The sequence below is a fragment of the Gekko japonicus genome, unplaced genomic scaffold (assembly GCF_001447785.1).
Source record: "Gekko japonicus isolate JY-2015 unplaced genomic scaffold, Gekko_japonicus_V1.1 scaffold475, whole genome shotgun sequence".
Lineage (NCBI taxonomy): Eukaryota > Metazoa > Chordata > Lepidosauria > Squamata > Gekkonidae > Gekko > Gekko japonicus.
This window is the reverse complement of record NW_015172019.1, coordinates 720,223-747,245: the sequence shown is the minus strand read 5'-3', so window position 1 is coordinate 747,245 and position 27,023 is coordinate 720,223. Positions and strand designations below refer to the sequence as shown.

The window sequence follows — 27,023 nt, the reverse complement described above, 5'->3', positions numbered from 1 at the left end:
TTTAATTTACATACATTAGTGAGGTTCAAATATGGCAATAGCTACAAGCAAGTTCTATTGCAAAAATGAATGCTCACCTTATATAATGGATTCCCTTTAGCAATTCAGCAGTGAAGAAACCAGGGGGGGAAAGAAAGCAAAGAGGGCAGAAAAATAAAATCATGATACAAATCTAATTATCTGGACTAGGATAATTACTGAAACATAGTCATGTTTGTATCAGTTTTACTAATTTCATAACATTTCTCTGTATTGAATCCCTAATGTTATCATTAATATATCTAATTTTTAACAAAGGGCAGAACTGTGGATACTTAAATCTGGAAACTGGAGTGAAACAAAGCAGATCTTTCTACAAACCTGAAAAAAGCTCCAGGTTTGCTGAAAAATCTTAAATACATAAATAAAGCATTTGAGGTTAAGCCTCCTCTTAATAGAATTAGCACTTGTAGTTTTAAGAAATGAATGCCTCAGTGGTCATTGCTAGGCAACTACAACAGTATTGCCAGCCCTCAAGGTTTGGATACTGTCAGTAAAAGGAAGGAGGGGGCAGGTTCCTTCCCAATGCTGTTTTGGCCTTTGAGTGATGACTCGTTGGGCCAAGTCCACCAGCAAACACTGGTAAACTTACTACTATCTAACCTGATCAGGACTGATTGATTGCTAATGTTTAACTGCAGCCACTATACAAAAGCCAGAGTGGTGTAGTGGCTGGAGTTTCATACTAGGATCCGGGTAACCCAAGTTTGGATCCCCAGTCTGCCTTGGAAGCTCAGTTATACATTCTCAGCCTAATATACCTCATAGGGTTGTTGTGAAGATAAAATGGAGAGAAGAATGATGTGAGCTGATTTTGGCCCCCAATATGGAGACAGGTGGGGTATAAAGTAAATAAATAATAAATATAGCTGACGATGGGGAGACAGATAAAAGGTGGCTGGGATGGACAGAAGGAAGCAGAGAAAGATGAGAACATGCAGTTTTCCAAGAGGAGGGAAAAAGGAAATATGTGGGGAGGGGGATCTAGGGGAAAGTGAGGTCCCTCCCCCCAAGTTCTTGCAGGTTCCCAGCCATGCAACTGGTCCTGGTGGCCAGAAACTGGGCCATAGTTTTCCTAGGTAGAGGCTGCCAAGGGAAGGCAAGGAGGGAAAGCTGAAGACAGAGTGGCAGATAAAGTTATGTTGGGTGGTCGGAGAAAAGATGAGAAGGAAGCAGTAAAAGGGAAGAGGCTGTGGGTGTTTCAGGGAAGGGAGACAGTGGGGAGGAAAAAAGAAGATGCCTCCCACAAGTCCTTGTGGGTCTCCCATTCATCCACATCTATTCTTTGTTGGTGTATTATGTTCCTTCCTGCAATTCAGTGATCTTCCAATACTTGATACCATATTACATGTAAAACACTTAGTATGGTTTTTACTGAGGTAGTTAGAAAAACTGAAACTGAGAAGCATCTTGTAAATACAACATCATTTTCAAAATATTGCACTAGCATGAACATTTAGTACAGTCAACTTGCTTATAATAAAATACCTCTTATAGCTACATCCCTGTTATACTGACCACACTATTGACCCTGAATTCCCAGCAGCATCGTTACTAGACATTTTCTGCCACCTTTCAAAATCTGAAAAGCTTCCTACATTTAGTGAAGATTAGGTAATGCTACAAACTATCAATAACTGCTATCAATGCCATACCTTGTTCAGAAGAATAAGTTGATTAAAACTATATTTTTAAAAGCTGCTCTTCTACATAGCATTACTTGTAATAAACTATATATGTTTTTAAAAGCTGCTCTTCTACATAGCATTACTTGTAATAAACTATTTTTCATAGAAAATATACATCCATATAAGTTAATTAATCACATGACCAAAAGTAATACAATGATTTACTAAGAAGGAAACACCTTTCTTGCCCCATTGGAGTGGGGATGGGTAGAACCAAGATGGCACAAATAAAAGATGACAACTGTGGCTTTTCAGGCACTTTAGGTTTTGCCACACCTTTACTGTTCTTCAAGTCATATTTGTGATTTTTTTTCTTGTTATGAAGAACTGGAAAAGTCATATAATTAGCTAGAACTGACACATAGTACTAAAAAAGGAGGTCACCACCTATCTTGCAAAAGAATATTGTAACAATTGTGTTACAAAACAGCCTCAATATTCCTCTCTGTTTGTATATCACCACAAGTCACTTTGAAAGAAAGGGTTTAATGTTTTTGCTGTACTCCAAGAACATTTAAAAGCTCACTTCTTAAGTACACAAGCCATCTCCTTCTGAAGAAGTTTCTAAGGCTGCAATCTTAAAACTATTTTCCTGGGAGTAAGATTAAAATGTTAGTCTGTCTGTAGCAGTAGAAAAGAGCAAGAGCCCAGTAACACCTTAAAGACTAACAACATTTGCAGCAGGGTGTGAGCTTTCGTGCAAATGCTGAAGAAGTGAGCAGTGACTCACGAATCTCATACCCTGCCTGGGAATAACCCCTGTTAACTAAAATAGGACTTACTTCTAAGTAGACTTGCTTAGGTTGGCTCCCAAAGTCCTTGAAAAGAAGATTAGCTATACAAATGGGTTTATCACCATGTTATCATTTATCTATCATGTTTGCAGATAAGGCTAGTGGTTTGTTTTAACAGATTATTTTATCTTTGAACACACCCAGGAACCAGACACAACCAGTCAGTTCACTATTACATATAGTGATACCAAATATGCACCAGAAGGGGATGCAATGTTGACAGCTGCTGAATGTTTATTAAATGATAAAAAGGAGGAGGAGGAAGAGAAACCAACCTGTTTAAAGAACTGAGAACTTCTTGAATACTGGAGGGGTAGATTTTGAGCAATGGGATAGGATTTTCAAATGCACCCAAATGCACCCATAATTCCTTGTACGATAGTAGAGAGGCTGGCCCTTGTGTGAGTGATGAGATATTGTTCAACCATCGCTCTTAAATGTTCTATTTTGATTTTATTGGCTTACTGATTTCATTAATTTTATTATAAGCTGGAACATGGAAATTGGAGAAGCAGCTAGTAAATCTAAGTACAGCAGCTTACAAAAATAAAAACTGAAAATAAGACAAGCAACCAAATGCATAAAAATAATCGTATAAAATACCAAACAGCAGAATCAAAGTAATACAGCAGTAAAATTATTGAAAAAGACATCAAAACAAATCCAGTGAATAAGATCACTTGCCTCCAAACTCCTTTTGAAAGAAAAATGCTTTAATCAGTGTAGTCTGAAGGTGAAGTGCAAGTGAGTCAGACAGAGGAAGGGAATTCCACTGCCTCGGTACAATTATCGAAAAGGCCCTATCCCATATGCCAGTCTCCTTGCCTCCATCATCATGGACAGGCAGAGCAGGGCCCCAGTAGGAGAGCTAGCATGATGGACAGCCACTGTGCCTTTTTAAAAAACACAGGCTTGCACTGTGACTAGGTACACAGAATTCTGAGGTAACTACAAGTCTTTCTAAAGAGAAAATGACAGATTGGGCCTTAGGTAACCCCTCTCTCCAAAATTTGTAAATGCTGCATTAAGCAAAATACAAATCTGGATTCACTGAATTAATTTATTATACACAATACTAGTGTTTTTTTAATATAGAAAGTACCTTGGTAATTCTGATAACCTGTGTCACAAACTACATCATTTATTTTTATTTTTATTTATTATATATTATCAGATTTATACTCCGCCCTCCCAGCCAGAGCCAGCTCAGGGCAGCTTACAAAGGAATAAAACAACACATAGACAATTTAAATAATCCTAAAACCATGTAAAACAACTCAACATTAAAAGGTGCTAATATTATAATACTAATAAATTATCAGATGGTTAAATGGTCCTGGCGGTCAGCCCGTGGATCTGATCTTTGTGCAGCTGGCACAGGCTGTTCTAATGTCTTCAGGGGACACTGTTCTTTGTTGAAGGCCTGGTGGAAGAGCTACGTCTTGCAGGCCCTGTGAAACTGCATGAGGTCCCACAGTGCCGTGATCTCTTCTGGGAGCTCATTCCACAAGAAAGGAGCCGCTACTGAGAAGGCCCTGGCCCTAGTTATAGCCAGCCTGGTTTCCTTGCATCTGGGGAGGGTCAGTCGATTTTGGGACCCTGATCACAGTGCTCTCTGGGGAACTGGTGGTGAACGGTTTAACATACAATAGATAGACTAAACCTTCCCAGTCAATTGTTGGAAAGATTAAAAAAAAATGGTCTGTGGCTAGCTACAGCTAGTTTACTGTTAGCTACAGAGCTCCTACCAAGGCAAAGGAAATCTGGACAGAATAGCCAGAAAGAAGAGTAAAAAATTAATCTGCTCCTCAAATAGTGCTTGTCACTATTTCTTAAAATTTGCTAAAAAGATGGTTAGAGAGTCAGCATAGTGTAGTGGTTAGAATGTAGGATCTGGGAGACTCAGGTATGAATCCCCACTATTCTATGGAAGCTCACTGGGTGACCTTGGGCCAGTCAAACACTCTTAGTTTAACCTACCTCACAGGGTAGTTGTGAGTATAATATGGATGAGTGGAGAATGATATAAACCATCTTGGGTCCTCATTGGGAAGAAGGGAGGGGTATAAATGAAGTAAATAAAATAAATTGTTAGAAGCTCAAGATAACATAATCCAAATGTAGCTTTATTCATATTTGTCTGCTTCAACAATTTTAAACTTCAGAAAAAGTCCCTAAAGTTTTTTATCTTTTAATGTTTAATTTAATGTATTTTTTTAATTTCTACATTTTTATCCTTCTATGAGTATTTTTCAAAGAAATAAAACTAAGATGGAGCTAATCAAGAGTGCACTTTTTAAAATATAACATTATATTTAAGCAGATTTCTCTCTCTCTTTAGGCAACAGGGACATGGAGGTAAAGAAATTCAACTGGCAGTGAAATACAGTGAAGTAGTATGGTGTTTACAATTCTACTGCCAGTCAAGTTTCACCAATACAGGATGTTGTGCTGAGAGATGAAATTAATTATTTGAAACAGTATCTATCCAGGTCACAGATAAATTTAATTCAATCATGCGGGATCCAAAAATGTTGCTTTATTGCTATTTTATCTATGTCCAGACCAAAAAGCTATATGCTTTGCTGCTGCCTTGTCCAGTCATCTGTCTCTCAGACCATTGTTCATTATTGTGAATTCAGCTGAATGAGAAATAGCCCTGGAAGGTGTGGGAGATACAACTCTTAACTTTCCTGATTATCCTAGGTTTAGGGGAGGAAAGAACCTGACAAATAATCCCACTGTCATTGTGTGGTCATTACAGTGTCGTACGAGTCTGGACAAGTTATTAGGTCAGACGCTAACTTCCTAAGTAGAAAAATGATGTGGTCGCCTTTGTCCTTTCTGCAGTAATGGCTGGAGTCAGTACTAATTAAGGGCCTACAGCAGTGTGGTGCGAGAGAGGTCAGAGACTTCTTTCTGACACCTAAACAGTGCTCAGCTCAAACGAAGTGCCCCTAATCTGAAATGATGTGGTGTAGAGCTGGCCTTTCAGCTCCACTGTATATTTAAAAGAAAATGACAGTTAATGACAGGGGTGTCAAAAAGAGCAGATGGAGAGGCTGGGGAAAACATAGCTTTATGGTTAAAAAAAATCTACCTACAATTAGTTACTGCATTTAAAAACAGAAGTTATGTAACATACTCAGGTGGACCAGTTTTGTAGTTGAACAACTATGTAGCCAATGAATCTGCGTTATCTGCCCTATTGAAATAACTTCTCCTAAGAATGACTGCCTATTTCTATTATGATATTTATAATTAAATATTTTTTAAAAACCCTTCTGATTTTCTGACACACAATTAGAAAGGGAAGAGCTGGAGGCAAACTAGAAACTGGTAAATATAACAGCACAAAGTCTTAAATACTGTTTCACATTTTATCTCATTGAGGTAAGCTATATCAGTAATTAATATTCTAGTGAATTCCATTTTAGGCATGGAACTTGAGAAACAAAAGAAATATTTAAAATAGAAACTACTAAAATTTATTGCATGTAAATCATAATAGAAACCAGCACAGGTTATACATTACTCATTACTCCAAACCCATATCATAAGTGAGCACAAATCCTTTTCATTCACTCCTTTATCTATCCTTCAAGACATTGCAAGCCTTTGACTGACATTGGGCTCATCTCAGGAATTGTCTGCGACATTATGTGGCAGTGTGTTCTTTCAGTTTCAGGGATGGGAGTGCACATGTGTACATGTTTGTTGAGATTTGTTCTAGACTGAAGCTTGATCTATATGTTCTTCGTTTGCATTTATAGCCTCTCTAGAATGAGCTGAAAATAAATTCTGGGTTTTTTTTTAATGTTTTGGGACTCTAATCAGTGGTTTGAATTTTGCACTCTTATAACCTGGAAAAGCAAATATTTTGTCATATTGTTACAGTATGAAATGAATTTCATAGACGTATGATCACTTCTGGAAGAGTCTATCAAAATATTTTCATCTCTATTGTATATGATGAAATAATCTCCTTCACAACTATTGTTTAAAATAAAAAAAAACACCCAAGGTAGGGTTGCCAGGTCTTACTTGGCTGCCGGCGGGGGGCTCCAGTCTTCTGTCTGGGAGTCTTTGGAGTGTGCTGCAATGACATCACCCAGAAGTGATGTCATAACACCAGGCATGTTGTGCACGGGACACTCTGGTATTTGGGCAAAAACTCTATGGTCACCTCCGGGTGACATCACTGCACCAAGAATGTCAGGCATGCTGAAGCTGTTGGGGGTGGGACTCCCCCACTGGCCAGCAAGGCGGTGGCAGATTGAGCCCCTCGAAAGCAGAGAAACACTTGCCCCACACTGGGGGGGATAGCAACCCTAACCCAAGGAGATGTTTGGTTGGAACAAAAAAAAGTTCAGAGATATTATGAATGTCTAAAGTTTCCTGTGACTGCCATTGAATGTGATCACGTCATAGTGGAAACCTTACTAAAAAGTCAAAGAAGAGTGTGACATAGGCAGTGCCTGGCAACCAGCATGAGGCTTGGGGTGGGCAACATCCCAGGAGAAAAAAGAAAAATAAGTCCTTGGCTACTTATCAGAGGTTCTGACCACAGAGTTTCTAGCAATTCTTAGAGATACCATTGTCACTTCCAGGTAGCTCTAGGCCTTATTTTTCTTTTAATTTTTCTCCCCAGGACAATTGCCTCCCTTCCCCTTTAGGCCAAGTTTTTGCCCACTGATCAGTTGCGCATCTGCACGCAAGGGCTGCAATTGCCTGGAGGTCTCCCACCCTAGTGTGAAAACAAGTACATCAGTGTCATTATACAACTTATGGAGAGGCCACATGTAGAATATCTGTAACATTCTGGTCACCCCATCTCAGAACAGTTCAAAACAGGGCTGGAAAAAGATCAGAAAAGGAAAATGAAATGGCTCAAAAGGATGAAGTAATGAACCAGTGATGTGAGGACTTTTTTTTAGAGATGTATTGATCTCTCAGCCTCACTAACAATTTTATAGAGAGAAACAGTATAACTCAGGGGGTCATCCAAAATAGCTAAATGAGAGTAAAACTGTATCCTGCTTAAATTCAGTCACGTCTTTAGGAAGCAGCTTCAGGGTCATTCTTGGAACTGATGCTGCCCTTGAGTATCTTTCAGGATGTTTGTTGGACTGTTTGTCTGATTTGACAGTTTCACTGACCAGTAAGGCTGTCTTCCACAGAGCTGCTTTTAATTGAGAAACCCTGTCACTCCTCATTTTCACCATGAATTGTTTTTATACTGGGCAAGCAGCAACATTGTGGGCTTCAACCACACAGAGAAGCATAGAGAATGTGCCATTTTAGCACATTTCTCAGAAACCGCTTTTTCTACCATAATAAAGGTTGTTTTGCATAAGAAATAATTCATTTAAACTGTGTCTATCTTCAAAACGGGGTTCAAAATGCTTCTTGCTCTGCAGCAGCAAAAACAAAACTGAGAAAAGGCCCTCTCACCCTAGCCCTGTGACATGGATGAGGTTAATAACATCAGAGGGGAATGAGGTAAATGCCCCACATGAGTTCTGGAGCTTCCATGGCCAGCCTGCCCATGCACACTTTCCATGTTGGACTGCACAGAGGATACAAAGATTAAATAATAATTCCATTACAGACAATAGCTAAATGGGAACTACATGTTCAAAGACCAAATAACTTTGATTACCTCCACCAAAGTCCAATTATAGTAACTGTGGGAGTAGAACAGAATGCTGTAATTTCCCCCCAAAACTAATATTCATTTAAGTGAAACAGAACTTCCAGCACTACAATAAAAAAGCAAGCAAGAATTACAGATTGAAAACTACACATAGAAATCATTAATGGATGAAAAGATCAGGGCAGGGCTGGGCTCTTTGTCTTTTTACTGCACTTCACTTGACTAATTCTTGTCCAGAAATTGAGATCATAGAGAGGGGCACTCCTGACTGTTGTACAAATAAAAGGAGCTCATCTAGTGATGTGATGGACTGCATTTTTTAAAAGCTTAGACGTGCTATACAAACAGGTAAAGGACTGTGAAGGGTTAATTATTCACAGAGCCAGAGAGCCTTGAATGACAGGCTGTTCCAAGAGATCTGATTGGTTAGCATCAGCTGAGCAGAGAAAAGACTTCTGAACTGGATGCTGAGGAGAGATTCAGTCAAATTTCTGCCTTGACTGAGAGCAGTTTAACACAGATTGAGAACTTGGGGAAAGTTGGCAAAGAAGTTTGAAAAGTCCCGTAGCCAGGATTTTTTAAAGCCAGGAGGCATTTAAATTTCTTAGGGGGGCACTGGCTAATCGAATTAAAAGTAATTTAATTCAGTTTCTGGAGGAAATAGAGAGGTGCTTTCTGGCTCCACATGGCTACCATAGCTGGTCCTTCATGCCAGACAGCTGTGCAAGAATACTCGGCTCCTTCCCCAAACCTGCCATTGCTCGGGGGCCCTTGGCTGGATGGGAAGTCATGGGGCCTTGCCAGTAAGTCAAGGGGGGCTAGCCCTGAGTTGCCCCACTGTAGCTACGGGCCTGGAAGACTCCCACTTGGGCCAAGGAAAGAGATAGATCTTCGAGAGAGAAAAGAATTTCCCTACCCAAACTGGGAATTAGCTCTGAAGAGTGCAGAGATCCCTGGTCTGGTGTGGTTAGAGGCTGCCTTAAGAGTCAGTTAAAAACTCAAGATGAGTACAGGTGTTTCAAGAGAAGGGGCTTGCTTACTGGAAAGAGTATACCACCCTTCTGGAAACCAAAGGAGTTAGAGAACACTCAAAGAGAAAGTCTACTGCAGTGTTTGGGGAAAACACTGGAAGAAAAGCCTCTCAACATAAAGATTTAAGTCACTGTGAAAAGCTTAAGAAACTCTCATTAGCTTGAAGCATAAGAACTAAAGTCTGTGCATGTATTTGTTTTACCTCAGAGTTATCTATATTGAGTCAACTCAGAAATTTCAACCCCTGATTTCACCTGACCTTCTCCCTCTATGTTGAATAAAGTATTTTGCTAATTTGGAATATAAAAATGTCTCAAGTGCCATTAAAGATAAATGGGTCTCCCAATCCTTCTGTCAGGTTCCTGGGCTGAGCCATCAGTAAAATGTCATACTGAGACAGGGTGGGACAGCCAACATTCTTCAGCAAAGATGAAAACACATCACTAGGGTGGCTCAGTCAGTAAAAAGAAAGAAAAACGTGCAGAAAATCTTGCCTCTGAGGGAGAGAAGTGGACTGGAGTGTCATAGGTGGGTATACAAGAAAGGGGCTTTTTGGTGGCAGACCCATAATTATGGAACAACCACCCCAGGAGGCAGCTGAAGACAGTTTTATTTAGGACTGCATTTGACTAATTTAGTTTGTATTTATTGACAGTCCTAATTAAGATTTTAATCTGTTTTTGTGTGTTTTATAACTGTTGTTTTACTTACACTGTAACCCATGTTGAGTGCCACAAGGTAGAAAGACAGCCAATAAATGTTTTAAATAAATAAATAATAAACTAGGTCATTTGTAGGGTTGCCAGGCCCTAAGCTCTTGCTGGCAGGGGGTGGGAGCCCTCTGGGAGTGGGGACTGGGGCGACGTCACCATGCCGGGAACATTGGACGTCATCATGCCGGGAACATTGCGGCAACACTGGTATTTTGGCGTACTGACGGCACTTTCATGTCATGTCATCACAATGCATCATGCCAGGTCATGGTCTTTGATGGCTTTCCAACACTGACCAGCTGGCCAGTGGCAGGCAGGAGCCCACAAAATCATGGAATCCCCAACTCCCATCTGTCAGCTGGCAACCCTAGCCATTTACTTAATCTTATATAGAGTTGATTCTTTATAACATGTGTCTCGATCTTCCTATATATCTTTGAGCTAGGCTCACCTGTGGACACAGACAGAGTTCTTGGAAAATTATGACCAACCATTTGTAAACTCAATGATACTACAGATTTTCTAACAACAGACTCTAGTAGTAGGGCCTAGGCACCTTAGGTGCTAAGCAATTTATGGATCAAATCATGTGGTAAAGCTCTACCATTGTAGATAGCTGACTAACATTCAGCACAACAGAAGAAGAAGAGAAGAGATTGGATTTATATCCCACCCTTCACTTGGAATCTCAGAGCGACTTACAAACTCCTTTCCCTTCCCCTCCCCACAACAGACATTCTGTGAGGTGGGTGGGGTTGAGAGAACTCTGACACAAACTGCTCTTTCAGGAACAGCTGTGCTAGAGCTTGTGACTGACCCAAGGTCACAATAGCAGGTACAAATGGAGAAGAAGGGAATCAAACCCGGTTCTCCCAGATTAGAGTCTGCACACTTAACCACTACACCAAACCGGTCCCATCTGTTCTTATATAACTACCAATCCTGGCTTGCTCCTCAATCTGAACAATGTACTTCTGAGTGGAAAATATGTTTCTCATGAGATTTTTCAGAGGCCATCTCAAGTGTCTAGTGACTATTAAGTTACAAGAACATGAGAACAGCCCTGCTGGATCAGACCAGTGGTCCATCTAGTCCAGCATCCTATCTCACACGGTAGTCAACCAGTTCTTCTGGAGATCTATCAAAAGGGCATAGAGGCTGAAGCCTTTCCCTAATGTTGTCTCCTGGCACTGGTATTCTGCCTCTGAACATGAAGTTTCCTTTTAGTCACCTATCTTGTAGCCACTGATAGACCTATCCTCCATGAATCTGCCTAATCCCCTTTTAAAGTGCCTGTGGCCATCATTACATTCTCTGCAAACAAATTCCACATTTTAATCACTCACTGGTGTAAAGAAATATTTCCTTTTGCCTGTCCTGAATCTACCACCCATCAACTTCATTGGATGCCCTTGAGTTCTAGTATTTTGGGACAGGAAGAAAAATATCTCCTAAGTAATAGTTCCTAAGGAAGAAAAATGGCTCCTAAGTAAGCTCAAAAATCATGGGATAAAAGGACAGGTCCTTCCGTGGATCGAAAACTGGCTAATTAATAGGAAACAGAAAGTGAGTATAAATGGGAAATTTTCTCAGTGGAGGGTGGTAAGCAGTGGGATACTACAGGGATCAGTACTTGATCCGATGCTTTTTAACGATTTGGAGTTGGGAGTAAGCAGTGAAGTGGCTAAATTTGCAGATGATATGAAGTTGTTCAGGGTGGGGAAAACCAGGGAGGATTGTGAGGCACTCCAAAGGGATCTGTCAAGGATGGGCGAGTGGGCATCAATGTGGCAAATGGAGTTCAATGTGGCCAAAGTTTTCCACAGATAAAGAAAAATCCCAAAGGACTACAATATTTCTAGTTCCTGCTTTTGAACATTCTTTGCCTACATCTTCAGATGCTGTCTCCTCACTAGAAATCTATCAATATTTCAAGATCCTGCCAACCACTCTACCAGTCCAACAACAGCAGAAACACACTCCTCAGGAACAGTGCATGCTGTCTATAACTGAGGCTGCGATCAGATGCACATCACAGAGCAAGATTTGTCTTCCATTCCCCATTCTCACCTGCAGGGCTGGCTTGGTCGCTCACTAGGTGAACTAGACTTTTGCCTAGAGCATGGGGCCATCATGGGGCCGGGCTGAGGAAGCCAGGCACACAGCGAAACCTCTTCCCCAGGCCAGACTTGCTCAGCAACCTGGTGCTGGCACTGCCGTGTCCGCCCCGTGCATCGTCGGCCTCCTCCAGCGGCGGGAGGCCAGCCCCATTATGCTTTTGGCGCCTTCCTGCTGTTTCTTTCTCAGCTGTTGCTGCTGCCGTCTGGTGCAGCTCGAGCTCCTCTGGCTCCATTTCCGCGCTGCCTCTCAGGCAACTCCCCCACCCTGCACAAACTACCACTGGGTAGTGAGAGAGGCGGGAAGGGAAGGAAGGATGAGTTTGCTCGTTGCTCATGCAGCATTGCAGGAATACGAGCACTGCCTCCTGGCCACTGTAGTACCCTGGAGCCCGAGGGGAGTGCACACGGAGACCTCTCTGAGTCCCTCAACCACCCATGCCGAGCTCCCTGCTGGGAGACCCGGTGCCTTGGAAGCTCTGCAAGTGTCTCTGCTCGGTTAAGAGATCTGAGCCACTCATCTGTGCTGAGGAGGCGCCACAAGGCAGCCTCACCTGGGGGAGGTGCGGGCGCCACAAGCTAGCCTCACCTAGAGCGCAGAAACTCCTCGGTGGCTGCCACGTATGATCAATCAACCACAGGGTGAACATGCAGTGAGGTGGGTTAACGGGGGGATGTCTGATCAAAACTCTTTTACAAAGAAACATGGATAAATTAGAGGCAGCGCCAGACTGCTCTAAGCCTGTCATCTGATTGCAGCCTGATAAGATCTCCGGGGACATGGGGAAATCTATTTAAGCCCTTGGATGATTCCAGTCAGTGCTAGGGGAATACTCCAGTTTCCAAATTCCCTGACTGAAGCCCCACTAATCAAGACTTAACCTACCATCTAAACTGATAAAGTGTTGTTGGTTTAAAATATTGATATCGTGCCTTTCCAGATAAATATCTACACAGTAGCTTACAACAAGCAAGCAACAAGAAAACCATAAAACACAGGTTGTCAAAAGATCATAGAATAAATTATGCTGGCTACATTATGTCACATTATGATTGGCTACATTATGATTGGCAGAATGAGTTTCTATATTTTAAATATTTAACAATCAGCTCTACAGAGGAAAAAATGTGTGTGGGTGTGTACATTATTTTATTATAAATGTTACTGATATAAAGGATGTGTAGCACACAATTTACAAATAATAATACAATATATAACATACAATATATAACAGTCTATTGTAAATTCCATATAGTTAATTGATTCTCACAGAATGCTTTCATTGATTTTTGCCAAACTCTTGTACCCACAACCAGTAACTGGAAAAAAGCCCACAGGAAAAAATCCCCACTGAAAATCACAGTCATAAATGCTCACAGGAAAAAAGCCCACATGGAAAAAATCCCACATGGGGAAAAGCCCACATAGCAAAAAGCCCGTGCATAAAAAAGCCCACACGGAAAGAAACCCACGTGGAAAAATACCATCTAAAGTGCCACAGATATTTATAAATGTGGATAATAGTCATCCACAATTATAAATATCTATGGCGTTTTACGTGGTATTTTCCACGTGGGTTTCTTTCTGTGTGGGCTTTTTTATGCACAGGCTTTTTTCTGTTTGGGCTTTTTTCCACGTGGGCAGTTTTCTGTGTGGGCATTTTTCCATGTGGACTTTTTTCCTGTGAGCATTTACGACCATGGGGTTTTTCCTGTGGGCTTTTTTCCTGTGGGCTTTTTTCATAGAACCCGCACAGCCAACCTATGGTTGCAATTCAACCATGATTTTACAAATAGAGTTGCATTTCAATCCACTTTCCCCCAATAAATTTATTGTCATTAAATCTGATATGTTATCTACTGTTAAACTATTTCTCACACTTGTACAAATTATATTCATTAAACTGAAACCTCTTTCAGCTTCAGCACTACTAATTGCAATAGCGCTGGGATAAAGTCGCTGAGCTCCATAGCCAACACATAACATGTCTCATGCAAGCTAAAGCTTAAAAAAAGAAAAGAAATTAAGTACTGGGGAGTTATGGAGAAATGGTTGAATGGCTCTTGCTATGTGGGAAGCCCTTTTCTGAACAACACCCCCTTCCCAGTTAGTTGTAAGTACAACTTTGCCAGACCACCCCATAAAAGAGTGGAGGGGAAAAGAAATACGGCTAGCAGGAAAGCATAATCCCCGTTCCCATGTGCCACTTTGAGACTGCCCCATCACCTTTAGCAAAGCAGCCTCCTATTAGTTTTACAAAACAAATAAGAGAAATCTTCACTAACATTTGTGAGGGGGGAAAGCCTTTTACTCACACTCTCTCCTTGGAAACTAGCTCAGTCCTGAGGCAGGTTTTTAAAGCAGTCCATTGTGCAAGGATTCAGGTTAAGGATGACTAACTAACCCATGTTCCCTTGTGCTCTCCATGTGTGCAACAAGAAACTACCACTTCCTTCCCACTCCCAAGTACCCCTTTTCACAGCTCAGCTCCCTGAGGTGCCTGTGTGTCATGCCACCACCAGCGTCTTGCATTTTCCTCAAACGTTTACCCTATTCCACCTCTGAGAATGTAAGTATGTGAAGGAAGGAGGGAGGCATCTTAGCACTCCTGATGAGTTTTCAACTGGCTCACAAAATTCCTGAAAATTTAACAATCAGCTCTCATGAGCCGGTACAAGTTGGCTCCAGCACACCACTGAATATGTCCTTATTTACCAAGGTACCTTCTATTTAGCAGTACTTGTACAGGGTTTCCTGCTGTATTTGGGTGTGTCTCTTACAGTTCCCTTTTCTTCTGTACAGCAAGGAAATAGCCTTCAGTTTAATCTAGTGTACTTCTCACTTCCCACTTCTACCAGCATGTAATATTGCTGGTGTGGCGAGAGAGCGGGGGGGGGGGGGAACCTACCAGAATGAGGAATGGCTTTAAAAAATCATAATATAAACAGCAATATAAACATTTGGTATGGTAGTCTTTAAACTTAGTTCCAACTATGGTGATGTGATTTTAAGGCAAATCCACAAATTATCAGTCCCTGTTAAATATAAGGGAATGTTTTTAAATTACAAATTCTATCACTGTATCCACTCTGGCCATAAAAATACCTAATGAAAACTCCTATTTAAATATTTGCGAGTACACAAAGAGTTTGGTGTAGTGGTTAAGTGTGCGGACTCTAATCTGGGAAAACCGGGTTTGATTCCCCACTCCTCCACTTGCAGCTGCTGGATGACCTTGGGCAAGCCATAGTTCTGACAAGAGCTGTCCTTGAAAGAGCAGTTCTTAAAAGAGCTCTCTCAGCCCCACCTACCTCACAGGGTGTTTGTTGTGGGGAGGGGAAGGGAAAGGAGTTTGTAAGCACCTCTGAGACTCCGAGTGAAGGGTGGGGTATAAATCCAACCTATTATTATTATTATTTCTGAAAGCCATACAATATAAACAGGAAAGACAGTTTCTTAAAGAAGATTCATACCAAGAAACTCTACAGGTCTGAAGAATACCTTCCTCTCCTAGTCATTAAAGAATTACTAATACAGATGACCATGCAAATACATGTGAAATCTAGTAGAAGCCTTGCTTTTACTAAGTCTTCAACTTTTTCCATGCATAAAAATATTTGGGAGAGAAAAAAATGGCCCTTATTTGTAGTAATACAGACAACTAAGTAAAAACATGACAAAATATCTAATTGTATGCTAAATAGGTCATCAGTATTGGACCAGAGATATGACTGATCAAGGGGCTGGTGGTTGTCTTTTACTGGATGGATTTAAATTGCCTCTAAAAGATCAGATGCATAGATTGGGGGTGCTTCTGGATCCCTCATTGCTCTCAGAATTCCAGGCAAAGCTATAAGCTGTACTAGTATGACTGCCAGCATTAACAGAAGTTAATCAGAGGGACTATATACCACTGGTATTGGGGTGGGGGAATGCACTGGCTAATTCATTTTGAGGCATAATTTAATTCTTAACTTGACCCAAGTTTTCTACCTTGGATTTTTAAACTTCTACCATCAACAGTGAGCTATCTGTAGAAGAGGCCACACTTTAAATTGTATCTTTGCTGAAATTAGATTGACACATAAAAGTAAACAAGCTTTTTCTGTAGTGGCAACCCCCCAAAGATGGCTAACAGGCTAGACTACTCTGTTTTAAGGGAGCCATTTGAATGGTAAAGATAATGGGCTGGGACTTCTGGTTTATGGCGGTGCGCTAGCAGACTCACCTCCCAGACCTCCCGGGGGTGAAGCTGCGCTCCAGCTGAAGAAGGGGGTGCGCAGGCTCGCAACCCCCCCGGGTCCAGGCGAAGGGACCCTGGCCATGGAACTTTTAAGAGGTTGCCTCTTCGAGGGCAGAATGCCTGAGAATTGAGGCGCCTCTTCGTTCTGATGGATCTCCATGCTGCAAGATCGAATGGACCTAGTGACGCTGAGCAGGACGAGCGCAGGAGATTATGCGGCAGAAACGAAATGAAAGCGAGGTCGAATGACCGATTATGAACGTGAGTCAATTTCGTAGTGTTTAAAGAGAAAAAGATAGCTTCCCACCCCACCCCACTGAACGGGAGACGCCTCCCATGCGCACGAACTTTTGAGCGATTGGGGGGAGGAGCGGAAGAAAACGTGAGGGAAACTGCCTAGGAGTACTTACCAAAGCGAGTCCAAGCGGTCAAGTGCACATTCAGATACTTTTTTAAAGTTTGCAAAAGTAAACAAACGATAAAGATGGTGGGGAATAGGGACAAAGAAAGACTTTCGAAAGCGAAAGGGCTTGAGAGCCCAAAACCGGAAACTACCAGTGAGACGGCAAAGGCTGTAGCTGACTACATGCGCCCTCTACTAGAACAGCTGAATAACTTCAACGAACAGATGTCCGTGGTCACTCAAGGCATTACTGCACAACAAACACAGATAAATGACTTAATACAAATAATGAAGCAAGATGCTGAGAAGGTAAAGGAAGTGGCTGCAAATACACAGAAAGTGAAGAAGAAAGTGCAAACGCTGGAAAGGAAACAAACCTCCATGGAAGATCAAATGCTGCAAGTTCAAATGGAAAAGGCCAACATGGTCCTGCGCTTCCAGGGCGTGCCAGAGAACAGAGGGGAGAATCTTAAAGAAGTGATGACTGAACTACTAGCCCCAGTAACAGAAATGAAGGCAGAAGTGTTGCTCAATGATATGGATGTGGTTTATAGATCATACTCAGGATATATAAAGAAAAATAATCTGCCTGGGGAAATTGTAGTAAGATTCTTGAAGAGGTATGTCAGGGATGCTATCCTGAAAGCTATCCTGGAACACCCCTAAAAGCTGGGGAAAACACCATTAGAACGCTAAAGGATATTCCATTTGAAGTAAGACAACGTAGAAAGAAATACAAAGAACTTGTGCTTTTTCTTCAGACAAACTCAATTGGATATAAATGGCTATTTCCAGAAGGCGTAACTTTTAAGATCAAAGATAAAAAAGAAAAGATAAAACATTTTTAAACTAGTCAATATAAACTTTCTCCCCTAGTTATATCAGGTGCAAAGGATCAATCTTAAAGGGGAGAAAACAGTGTTGAATAGTTCCTGTAAACCCCAGCTTTGGTCCTAGCATGATACCGAGCATACCAGTCATATCAAAACAATGGGGAGGAGGAATATGCTGCTATGGCCTATTACTAGGATAGAATTCAACTGTAAATTCAGTTCAGCTACTGTTTTGGATTAGTACAGAAGTGATGAGAGATTGGAAGAATTATGTTTCAGTGACTGTCATTGCTGGAAAAAGTGCAGCTGTCATCAATGAAATGGCTGTTCCTGTCTCTGTGGTCCCCATTTCAGCCCTCCCTCTACTCACTAATACTGGCATGTACCACAAGCACAATGAAGTAGAGGAAATAATAGCTTTCCAAATGGCTGAAATTAAAGTGCAAGAATGCACAGAAATGTCCCTCTGTATAGTAGGTGAATATTTAAACTTAGGCGAGCCAAATATTTTGGTTGGGGTTTTTTTTGTAAAAGAATGTTAAATATTATCAGGATAACTTCCATACCGATAAAAAAGAAGAAGATTTCTTTAGGTTAAAAATCTAGATAGTATTAAATTTTATGAACCACTGAATGGATATAAATTCACCTGTGGCCAAAAAACCCTCTATTCTTCCCCCATTGTACAAACACACACACAATGTATATGACATAGTCAAGTTGCCCCCGTGAGTGCGGATTGCTAAATCAGCACTCCGGGGGCACTTGGGCGGGAGGGGGAGGTTTGTGCACACATGGGCCAGTCCCCACGTGTGCACAAAAATCCAAAAAGTTGAAAAAAATTTCGGGGGGATGTTTAAATCCCCCCAAAAGTGACAGAGCGTCCCCTGCGCATGCGCAGGGAATGCTCTGTAGCTGGCCTCGCCGCCGCCACGCCGCCGCCTCCTCGGAGCCAGGCGGGCGGGGGGAGGACCGGCCTCGCCGCCGAGGGCCGGGTCGGAGCCAGGCGGGGGGGAGGACCAGCCTCGCCGCCGCCGACTCGGGGAGATCGAGCGGGGGGATGGAGGAGACGAAGCTCTTCTCCCCCCCGCGAGTATCGCGGGTCCCCCTCTTGTATGTATATATTACCATGACAGGCTACAGAGACATTAAATGATTTGATTTGTTATCCTATACGCAGGACATATTTTTAATTATTTAAGACACACTAATATCTCAAAAACAACAAATACAGTTAAAAGTTAAAGTTAAGAGTATCTAAACAAATTTCAATAGATCCTAAGCCTAAAATATTTATTATACTGTATCTATTTTAAAATATATTCTTCACTACAGACCACAGGCAGAATAATACTGTTCAAGAACAATAATGAAGAATGTTAGATCTTTAAAGACAATTTCCCCCCCAAACCTATTTGTTTGAAAGAAAATCTATGGGTTCAACTTATTATTGACTAAAATAATTGAAGATGAATTTCCTATAGAATAGGATCCTTCAAACACTTCATTGTGTCAGTTTAAGTCATAAAAATAATTCCATGGGACTGTCTAGGGTTGCCAGCACCCCAGTGGGAGTGGGGGAACCCCCGCTTTCACAGGCTCTGACCTTTTGGGGCCTACTTCCAGTTAGAGGTAATGCTCTGGTTTTTGGACAAAACTCTATGGTTTGATGCTGAATTTACCATAGAATTTTGCACAAAAACCAAAGCATCACCCTGACCGGAAGTAGGCCCAAAAATGCCCAATCTCTTCTGGTCTCCTGGGAAGATGCCGGGAGACCCCCCCCCCCCAGCCAGGTAAGTCAACTCAGCAACCTTTGGACTGTCAGTCAGTCAGGCATTTATTACGGCAACAAGCCATAGAACACACATGCTTTTAAATATAACATTCATATAACTGAATTTAGGACAGTAAAATAAAACTCTATAAAAACAGTTGAGCGTAATAAAGTAAAAGAAGAACATAAAACAGAGACTATTAGGCAACTATTATTATATATTTGATCGTATATTTCGGATGCAGTAGCATGCTACCCAAAATTTTGCTACAGTTTCGGTAATTGTCCGGTTCCCATCAATTAAGAATCGGTTACATTGCTCAGCACCTGATTGTCCCACCATATCTGTTATAAGAGGAGTAATATATTTGTCACGGATCTTGTTATACCAGTTACATCTGAGCATCACGTGCTCAATAGTTTCTGTCTCTCCTGAGCCGCATCGATAAAGTCTATATTCAGTGGGGATCGTTTTGAATCTGCCCTCAAGCATCGCGGAGGGGAAAGCCTCACATCTGGCTAATGTGAAGGTTTTCCTAAACTTGTGAGTATCAAGCTACCTTAGGACTGTCAAACATCTGTGTTATGATAAACTAATGTAAGCAGACACTATGTATGGACAGCCATTTATAAATTTCAAATAGAGTTCCAACATATTTATCTAAACAGGTGGCAGGAACACACTGAAAAACATTTGGATAATCAGGAGATAAAATAATCATAACAATATTCAGACTCTAAACAAACAAAAATGAGCTTGTTTTATTATCAAGCTTGTACACTTCCCTGCATGTGGAGCAAAGACTAAAAACTTCCTGTTTTAGAAAGTCTTCTATTTACGTTTTTGAGACATCTAAATTAGGATGCTTTAACACATTAAAACAGTTTGTTTCTTACCTACAAATCATGACTGTAAACCAGCCCTGGTTAGGCTGATGATTTTCTAAACCAGGAGGTCTTCAATCTGGGCTCTATATCAAGGGAGTGTTCAAGCTCAAGTATAAGCCAGAGTTACTCATCACTCCAGTTTTGTTCATGGTGTCTGAATGTAGCCTATAAGTGCGGCTATATGTGGATGAGAAAGTAAAGCTGAAGAATTAAAATTTACTGGGGGATTATTCCTCAGGAGAACTCAACTAAAATAGTACAAGTGGGTGGAAGGTATATTCAGAGTTGGGCCAATTTCATGATAAATGAAAACTCCCTTATGTTTTTCATCTTTTATTTTAATAAGGAAGTAGCTAAAACGAAGTGCAGTAATGTATGAAACATTGTCATTTTGGTGGATTATACTTGGTGGCCAAAACTTATACCAGTGTCAAAACTTGCCCTTTTGAAACATAAGCCATCAATTTTACCTTTCTATGATTGTCTTAAAGAGAGAAGAGAGGAATGATTACAACAAACTAAAAATAAGGTGGGGTGAGTTCTGTACGTAAAAATTACAAGATCAATTATTTTACTTTTTAAATTTACATTGTTTTCAGTGCCATTAAGCAGTGTTATACCCTTCTAAACTGACCGGTTCCAATAGGTGTAACTCTCCTCAGGATGGCATTGCTGGTGATGAGAAGTTTGAGCCCTCATACTAAACTTTTAAGACTACAGTGGCAGAACACCATGCTGACAAAGTAACTCAGAGTTAAGTGAATAAAAAAGAATACTCCACTTATGCCTTCTGTAAAAGATTAAAGTCATAACATTTTCCAATTTTTTATTTTCTCTATTAGAAAACTGGGATGCCAGCATGTTGAATGCTATTGCTAAAATTGAACTGATATTAGTAAATTCAGGATTTCACATTTGTTTAAAAATTCCTCAAACAGGGAGACAAAGATATTATACATTCTAAATTAATATGAGAAGCCAAAGCTTTGTTGACTCAGGCTGAATAGAGAAATAAGTAATTTTGAACTCCCTTTTTAGAAAAACTGCACTTTCATCAGAAATGTCTCTTACATTAAAAAGCAATATTCAGGTTTCTGGGTTTTGCCAACATACACAAAGAAGAGACACTGCATATTTTTTCCTTGTTGTGCCAACTCGTATGCCTGCTCTGTTTCTAGTTTTCAGCTATTAAAAAGAAAAATACCAAAAAAAATGTATGTGTGTCAGAGGATAGACATCAAATTAAAGGAAATATCCAAGTAGCCCATACCGAGCAAAAATGAAGATGAAGAATCTACATCATACTGTAGTTACATTTGGCAAAAGCATGAAATTAGGCCAATATATCCCCCGCCCGCCTTATAAGCAGGTATGTAAATAAAACTTCAAAACAAAGGTTCAGACAACCAAATAATGCTGTTAATAAAACAACAACTTTGTTCTAGAAACACAGAAAAGTATGCTTCCTTTAAAACTGGAATAAACCTGTTTGTATTTAAATCTATGGTTGAAATCTCTTATATTCCTGCTCTACATATCTACAGTCATGCAAATAATTACAGAGTGCAGACCTGACTGTCATTCATGTGAATCCATCCTATTGTGTGAAGCAAAATATAAAATAGTTGCCTATACATTAGCACATCACACATGGCTACTGCAATGACAAGATAGATTAGGCTGTATATTAAATCTCACACATGACTGCTTTTCCATATCAAGTTAAGAAATACTTGCTCTTATATACATTAGGGACTGGTGTTGGACTGACATCTACATTAATATTGACAGCATGTCAACATTTTTTACATTTACTAAGTCAATAACTAGCCTAAACTGGGAATCAGGTGGGTAGCCGTGTTGGCCTGAAACAGAAGAACAATGTTTGAGTCCAGCATCACCTTTAAGACCAATAAAGTTTTATTCAAGGCATAAGCTTGTGTGTTGTGTGTGTGTGTGAGAGAGAGGGGGGGGAGAGAGAGAGAGAATGAATGGGGGGGATCTAGAATACACTACAGCACTGCTTAAAAACATTCAAACAAGATCCTTTTAAAAATGTTCCTCAACCACCATATACTACTGTGACTCTGTAATCCACTCAAATTTGTCAAAAAACCCAAAACAAAAACGTCTAGCAGATAGGTGATGCTTGCAGAGAAAGAGAGAAAACCCATACAGAAAAAGCACTAGTATGTACATCGTAGCTTGATTAGAAAAGAATGGATTAACATCACTTTATTACGTTGTTTCTACAAAATTTCCAGGCAGCAGTTCCACTTTCACCAGAGCCTCTAACAAATCAATAACTCCTTCTAAAAAAATATACTTCTCCATCTTTTTATTTTGCTAATGGCTAAAAACTGATCTGTACTATACCAAAAGTATGCTTTTGTTATTTTCTTTGGCTATAAAATCTGCTGTAAATAAGTAGTTCTATCTTATCCTAGGCCCATGTCCTGATTTCATTAATAATTAAATATTGTTTTGCATCGATAGCTAGCTATTTTACTCTCAACTATGAGGTATTTTGGCATGGATTTAAATACCCTGCTGTATGGACGACACCTATATGCATTCAGGGCAGTAGCCAATTCCTTTCAGAAAAGAGGAAAAGCAGCAAATCATGTTCTCTGTCACATCAAAGAAGAACACAAGGATCCAACAGCAAGTATCATTGGTACACTGACCCAGCATGGTGCAGCAGTTAGAGTACTAGACCAGGATCTGGGTGACTCAGTTTCAAATCCCTACTATGCTATGCAAGTTTGCTGGGGTACCCTTCAGCCAGCCACTCTATCTCAGCCTGACATACCTCACAGGGTTGTTGTGAGGATAAAATGGAGGAGGGGAGAACAACATTGTAAGCCAATTTGGATCTCCACTGGAGAAAAGCAGGGTAAAAATCTAAACACGTCTTATTATTACATTTTATTTTTATGTTATATGATAGTGAGCTGCCTCATCAACCCATAAGGGATGAGTGTGAGATTATTTTTAAACAAATAAATTATTTGAAAATGCCAGCCAGTGGCAAATCCTTTCACAGCACACATATTTTGTTGAAGCATCATATTAACAGCAAAGTCCCACAAAATAAAAATCTGTATGCATTAATTCCTGTATTGATATCACTGCTCTTATTATTATACTCATAAGATGGTAGCTGGGACTGTAAGGCTCTGGAGCTAGTGCCAGGCCACCAGCATAAGTGCACAAATGAGAGTCTTTCCCTGCCTGCATTTACTGATGAGATGTGAGCATTCACATCAATATATTTGTGGGCATGGGTTGTGGAGGAGTATTGAGTTGAGCAGGCAGGGTCAACGGTGGCATGTAGTTCACTGGCAGCTGATTAGGCAGCTGCCCTTTTTCAATTACAGTATCTTTGTTTTACCACTTCTTTTGGCTGGAGTCAGGGAGTTGGGAGAAGAGTGACAGTATTAATGCAAGATCATGTTGCAAGGGACACTGATGGGGAAAGATTTTGCTTTAGGCTGCCTCATTGTCATTACTGAGATATACATATATATTATTTTTCTTTAGAAAAAGAAAAGCAGAGGGTTAAAGTAACTGAGGAATCTGGCACTGAAACATTAATTTGGAGACCTGGAGAATGAATATTTGGATGAAATTAGTTTGGGGTGGGGTTCAGACCTCTGTGTTGTACTCAGTTTGTCAGAAGTTACTTGTCTCAGGACCTTACTAATTTTCCTTCTGTAAAATCAGTACTGTGTTATAGTATCAAATGTGGCTCAAAACAGTATGATGGGGTTTCTACATCTTGTCCTCAGTTTACGATATAAGACAAGTGATTTGTTTCCATCTACTTGCAGTTTGGTCATTTTTTTTAAAAATGAACCGCCAAATGTCTCTTAAAGCTAAAAATGGATGTGTGGGCAACAGCCTTCCTCTGGTATTTGCCCCAAGATCTAGTATTCAAAGGTATGCTAAATGCAGAGACTGTGTTTAGTTTTTGGACTTACAGAAGGGGCTTCCATGGACAGAGACAAGAGTGAATCAGGTAGGAATAGTCTTGAATGGAGAAAATCGGAAGGTCAAATACAATGGAGTGGGGGCTTGTGCCTCAACCCGAACCTTTCACATGCATGCACATTAAAATTTTGAGAGAGATGGGAAAAGTGATCACTCTCCTAGACTTTATTCCATCAAGGTCCATAATGCAAAGAAAACAGTTTTTTATTTTTTAAAATAGTTTTTTAGATTTGTTTTTAGCCTAAAGCATATATGTAAATGTATTATTGTTTTAATTTTAGTAATTATGTCATAGCTAGATGTATCCAAAGGATTTATTCCTAACCAGAGACAAAAGGACAATAGAGCAATATATCAAGTATCTGCGTTTCAAGTGCCATTCATCTCAGAGGTTTGACAAGCTTTTGTTTAAGCATATCTTTGACAAAAAGCTACTGCATTTTTGTTCCACTGTACGACAGAAGATGATGTAGCTTGAAGAGATATTCTTTGAAATAATTATCTCCTTAAGTTCCTTCCTCTCAATTTATGCAAATCCTTGACAATGTTGATGAAACAAGCTGGTGAAAAGGATGATTCAAGATGCATATATTTCAGATAAACAGTAGCTAGGCATTAGATGCCTGGATCTCTTCCTCTGCTAATGCTCTCCTGGACTGTTCTAACAAGACCCTTTAAAAAGATACTGCAAAGAAATGCTTGGTACATGTAATGTTTACTTCCCAAAAGACTCCCAACAGTAGTTCTCAGATGGTTGGTATTGCACCGTTTTTTCAGTTACACTTTTATAAACAAATGACAGAATTTAACAAATAATACACTTAGAACAGCCTAGTTATGAAGCTGGTACTGCATGTTATATACACAGTTATGAAACTGGCATAATATGAGGCATATGTATATGCTTAAAGAACTATCCTATAATTTTAAGCGCTTTATAGATTATGCTGTACAGTATTTGATGCTAAACCACATTACGGCCAGCCTTCTTTATTCACAACAGTTTCTTATTCTCTAGGTGCAGCATAATGATCTCCATCCTAACTGTTTCTATATGAGATGTGATTTACCATAAGCAATAAAGCTTAATACATTAAATAATGGGGAAATTAATCTGATGGTCAAATTTTTCAGTCTTTTTTTTTTTAAAGCATACGTCTGCTGTTGGTGATTATTCTTTCTCAGCTGATATGTGCCGTTGCTGCAAACAGACTATTTTTAAATATCTATTGCAGAATATCCTTTTGTTCTTAAATCATATTTTTAAGCAGGGGTAAATGATGGCTCATATATATCTCCAATTTGTGACATCCACATGTGGCCACATACTAGGGTCACGAGACACAGTGTACATTTCCAAAGCTAAACCATATAAATCTCCAGAAATTCCTCACATCTATTATGTTTACCTTCCGCTGCTGATGAGCCTGTTAGGCTCTGTACAGAGAAAATTACAAGTGCTCCAGAAGGTTTGGCAAGAAGACGCTAGAAGAAAACAGTAAGTTAAAAAAAACAAATCTTAACCAAAGCCATCATATCCAGCTTGGCTACCATTTACTTTCTAGAGACTGAAACTAGAAAAATGAAAGTTCGTCTTAAACAGGGTTATTTTCTACCTGGTTAGGTCTGGTAATACCCTAAAAAATACATTAAACTACACTTATTGAATTCATATGAAATTTCTTATAAAACTTATCATTTAATATAGTTTTCCAATTATACACAGTACTAGTATCTAAGAGAATTATGCTCTCATCTTCTTCCTCATTCTCTATTATTTGTATTACCCAATATCTTCCTTTATTTAATAGATGTGTTGAGACTGATGAAACAGCTGATAATGAGAAAGCACCATCAGAAATATTTTATAGTTACATATTAAAAATACTAGAAATTTGCTTATAAGCTAATGCCAAGAGAAAAAGTTTATTTTGTAGACATATAGTACATTGAAAAATATAGTACATATTTTTCCTCCTTTAAAGAAAACTAGCATGTTTGTCTTTAAAAGCAGTATAATTTTGATGCTTTAAAGCTGTTTGCTGAATAATTGCTCATTAAGTAGTGTTATTCCCTGACCTGGATGGCCCAGGCTAGCCTGATTTCATCAGATCTCCAAAGATAAGCAGGGTTGGCCCTGGTCACTATTTGGATGGGAGCCTACCAAGGAAGTCCAAGGTCACTCCACAGAGGCAGGCAATGGCAAACCACCTCTGAACATCTCTTGCCTTGAAAATCCTACAGGGTCACCGTAAGTCAGCGGAGATTTGAAGGCACTTTTCAACACTATGTAGTGTTGTATTCTTGTAACAAAATCATTAACAAATAAAAAGCACTGCTATAAAGGGCATTCAAACACAGACAATGTACCCTAAATATCCAGAACTTCCATACACAGTTTCCTCAGAATAAGTGAAATCTCCAGAAAACAGTACTCTCCATGTAAATGTCATACGCACATAATGGGGCACTGCAATCCAATTTGAACTACACATGATAGGTGGCAGCTAAGTTTCCAGTTCTCACCGCCTGTCTAAGGTAATATTTAGGCACCCTTGCTCCTCTATCCATGTGAGACAATAGGCTTTCCAGTACCCAGGTCCAGGTGGGGGATGCCCCAGTTTCAGGGGCTTCTCCCTGCTGCAGACCAGCTGCCCAGCAGGGAAACCCCATCCCTAAACACCAAGAAGTTATGTCATTATGTCAGGGACATCGTGTCATTGTATCAGGGACATCATGCAGGGATGTTCTGGTATTTGGGCAAACTCTATGGCTTGAGGACAACAAAAAAAGTTTCACCAAAATATCAGAGCATCCCCAATGCAATGGCTTCACTTCTGGGTGAT

General features: G+C 40.2%; 1 protein-coding gene across 1 annotated transcript in view; it reads right to left on the bottom strand.

The window, feature by feature from the left end:
- The window catches only part of ZFHX4 (zinc finger homeobox 4), a 238,079-nt gene that overhangs the window by 91,464 nt on the left and 119,592 nt on the right, over positions 1-27,023 (bottom strand). The window contains 1 exon segment of the mRNA XM_015420487.1: positions 2,250-2,291. Within this exon segment, the coding sequence (XP_015275973.1) occupies positions 2,250-2,291 (42 nt within the window).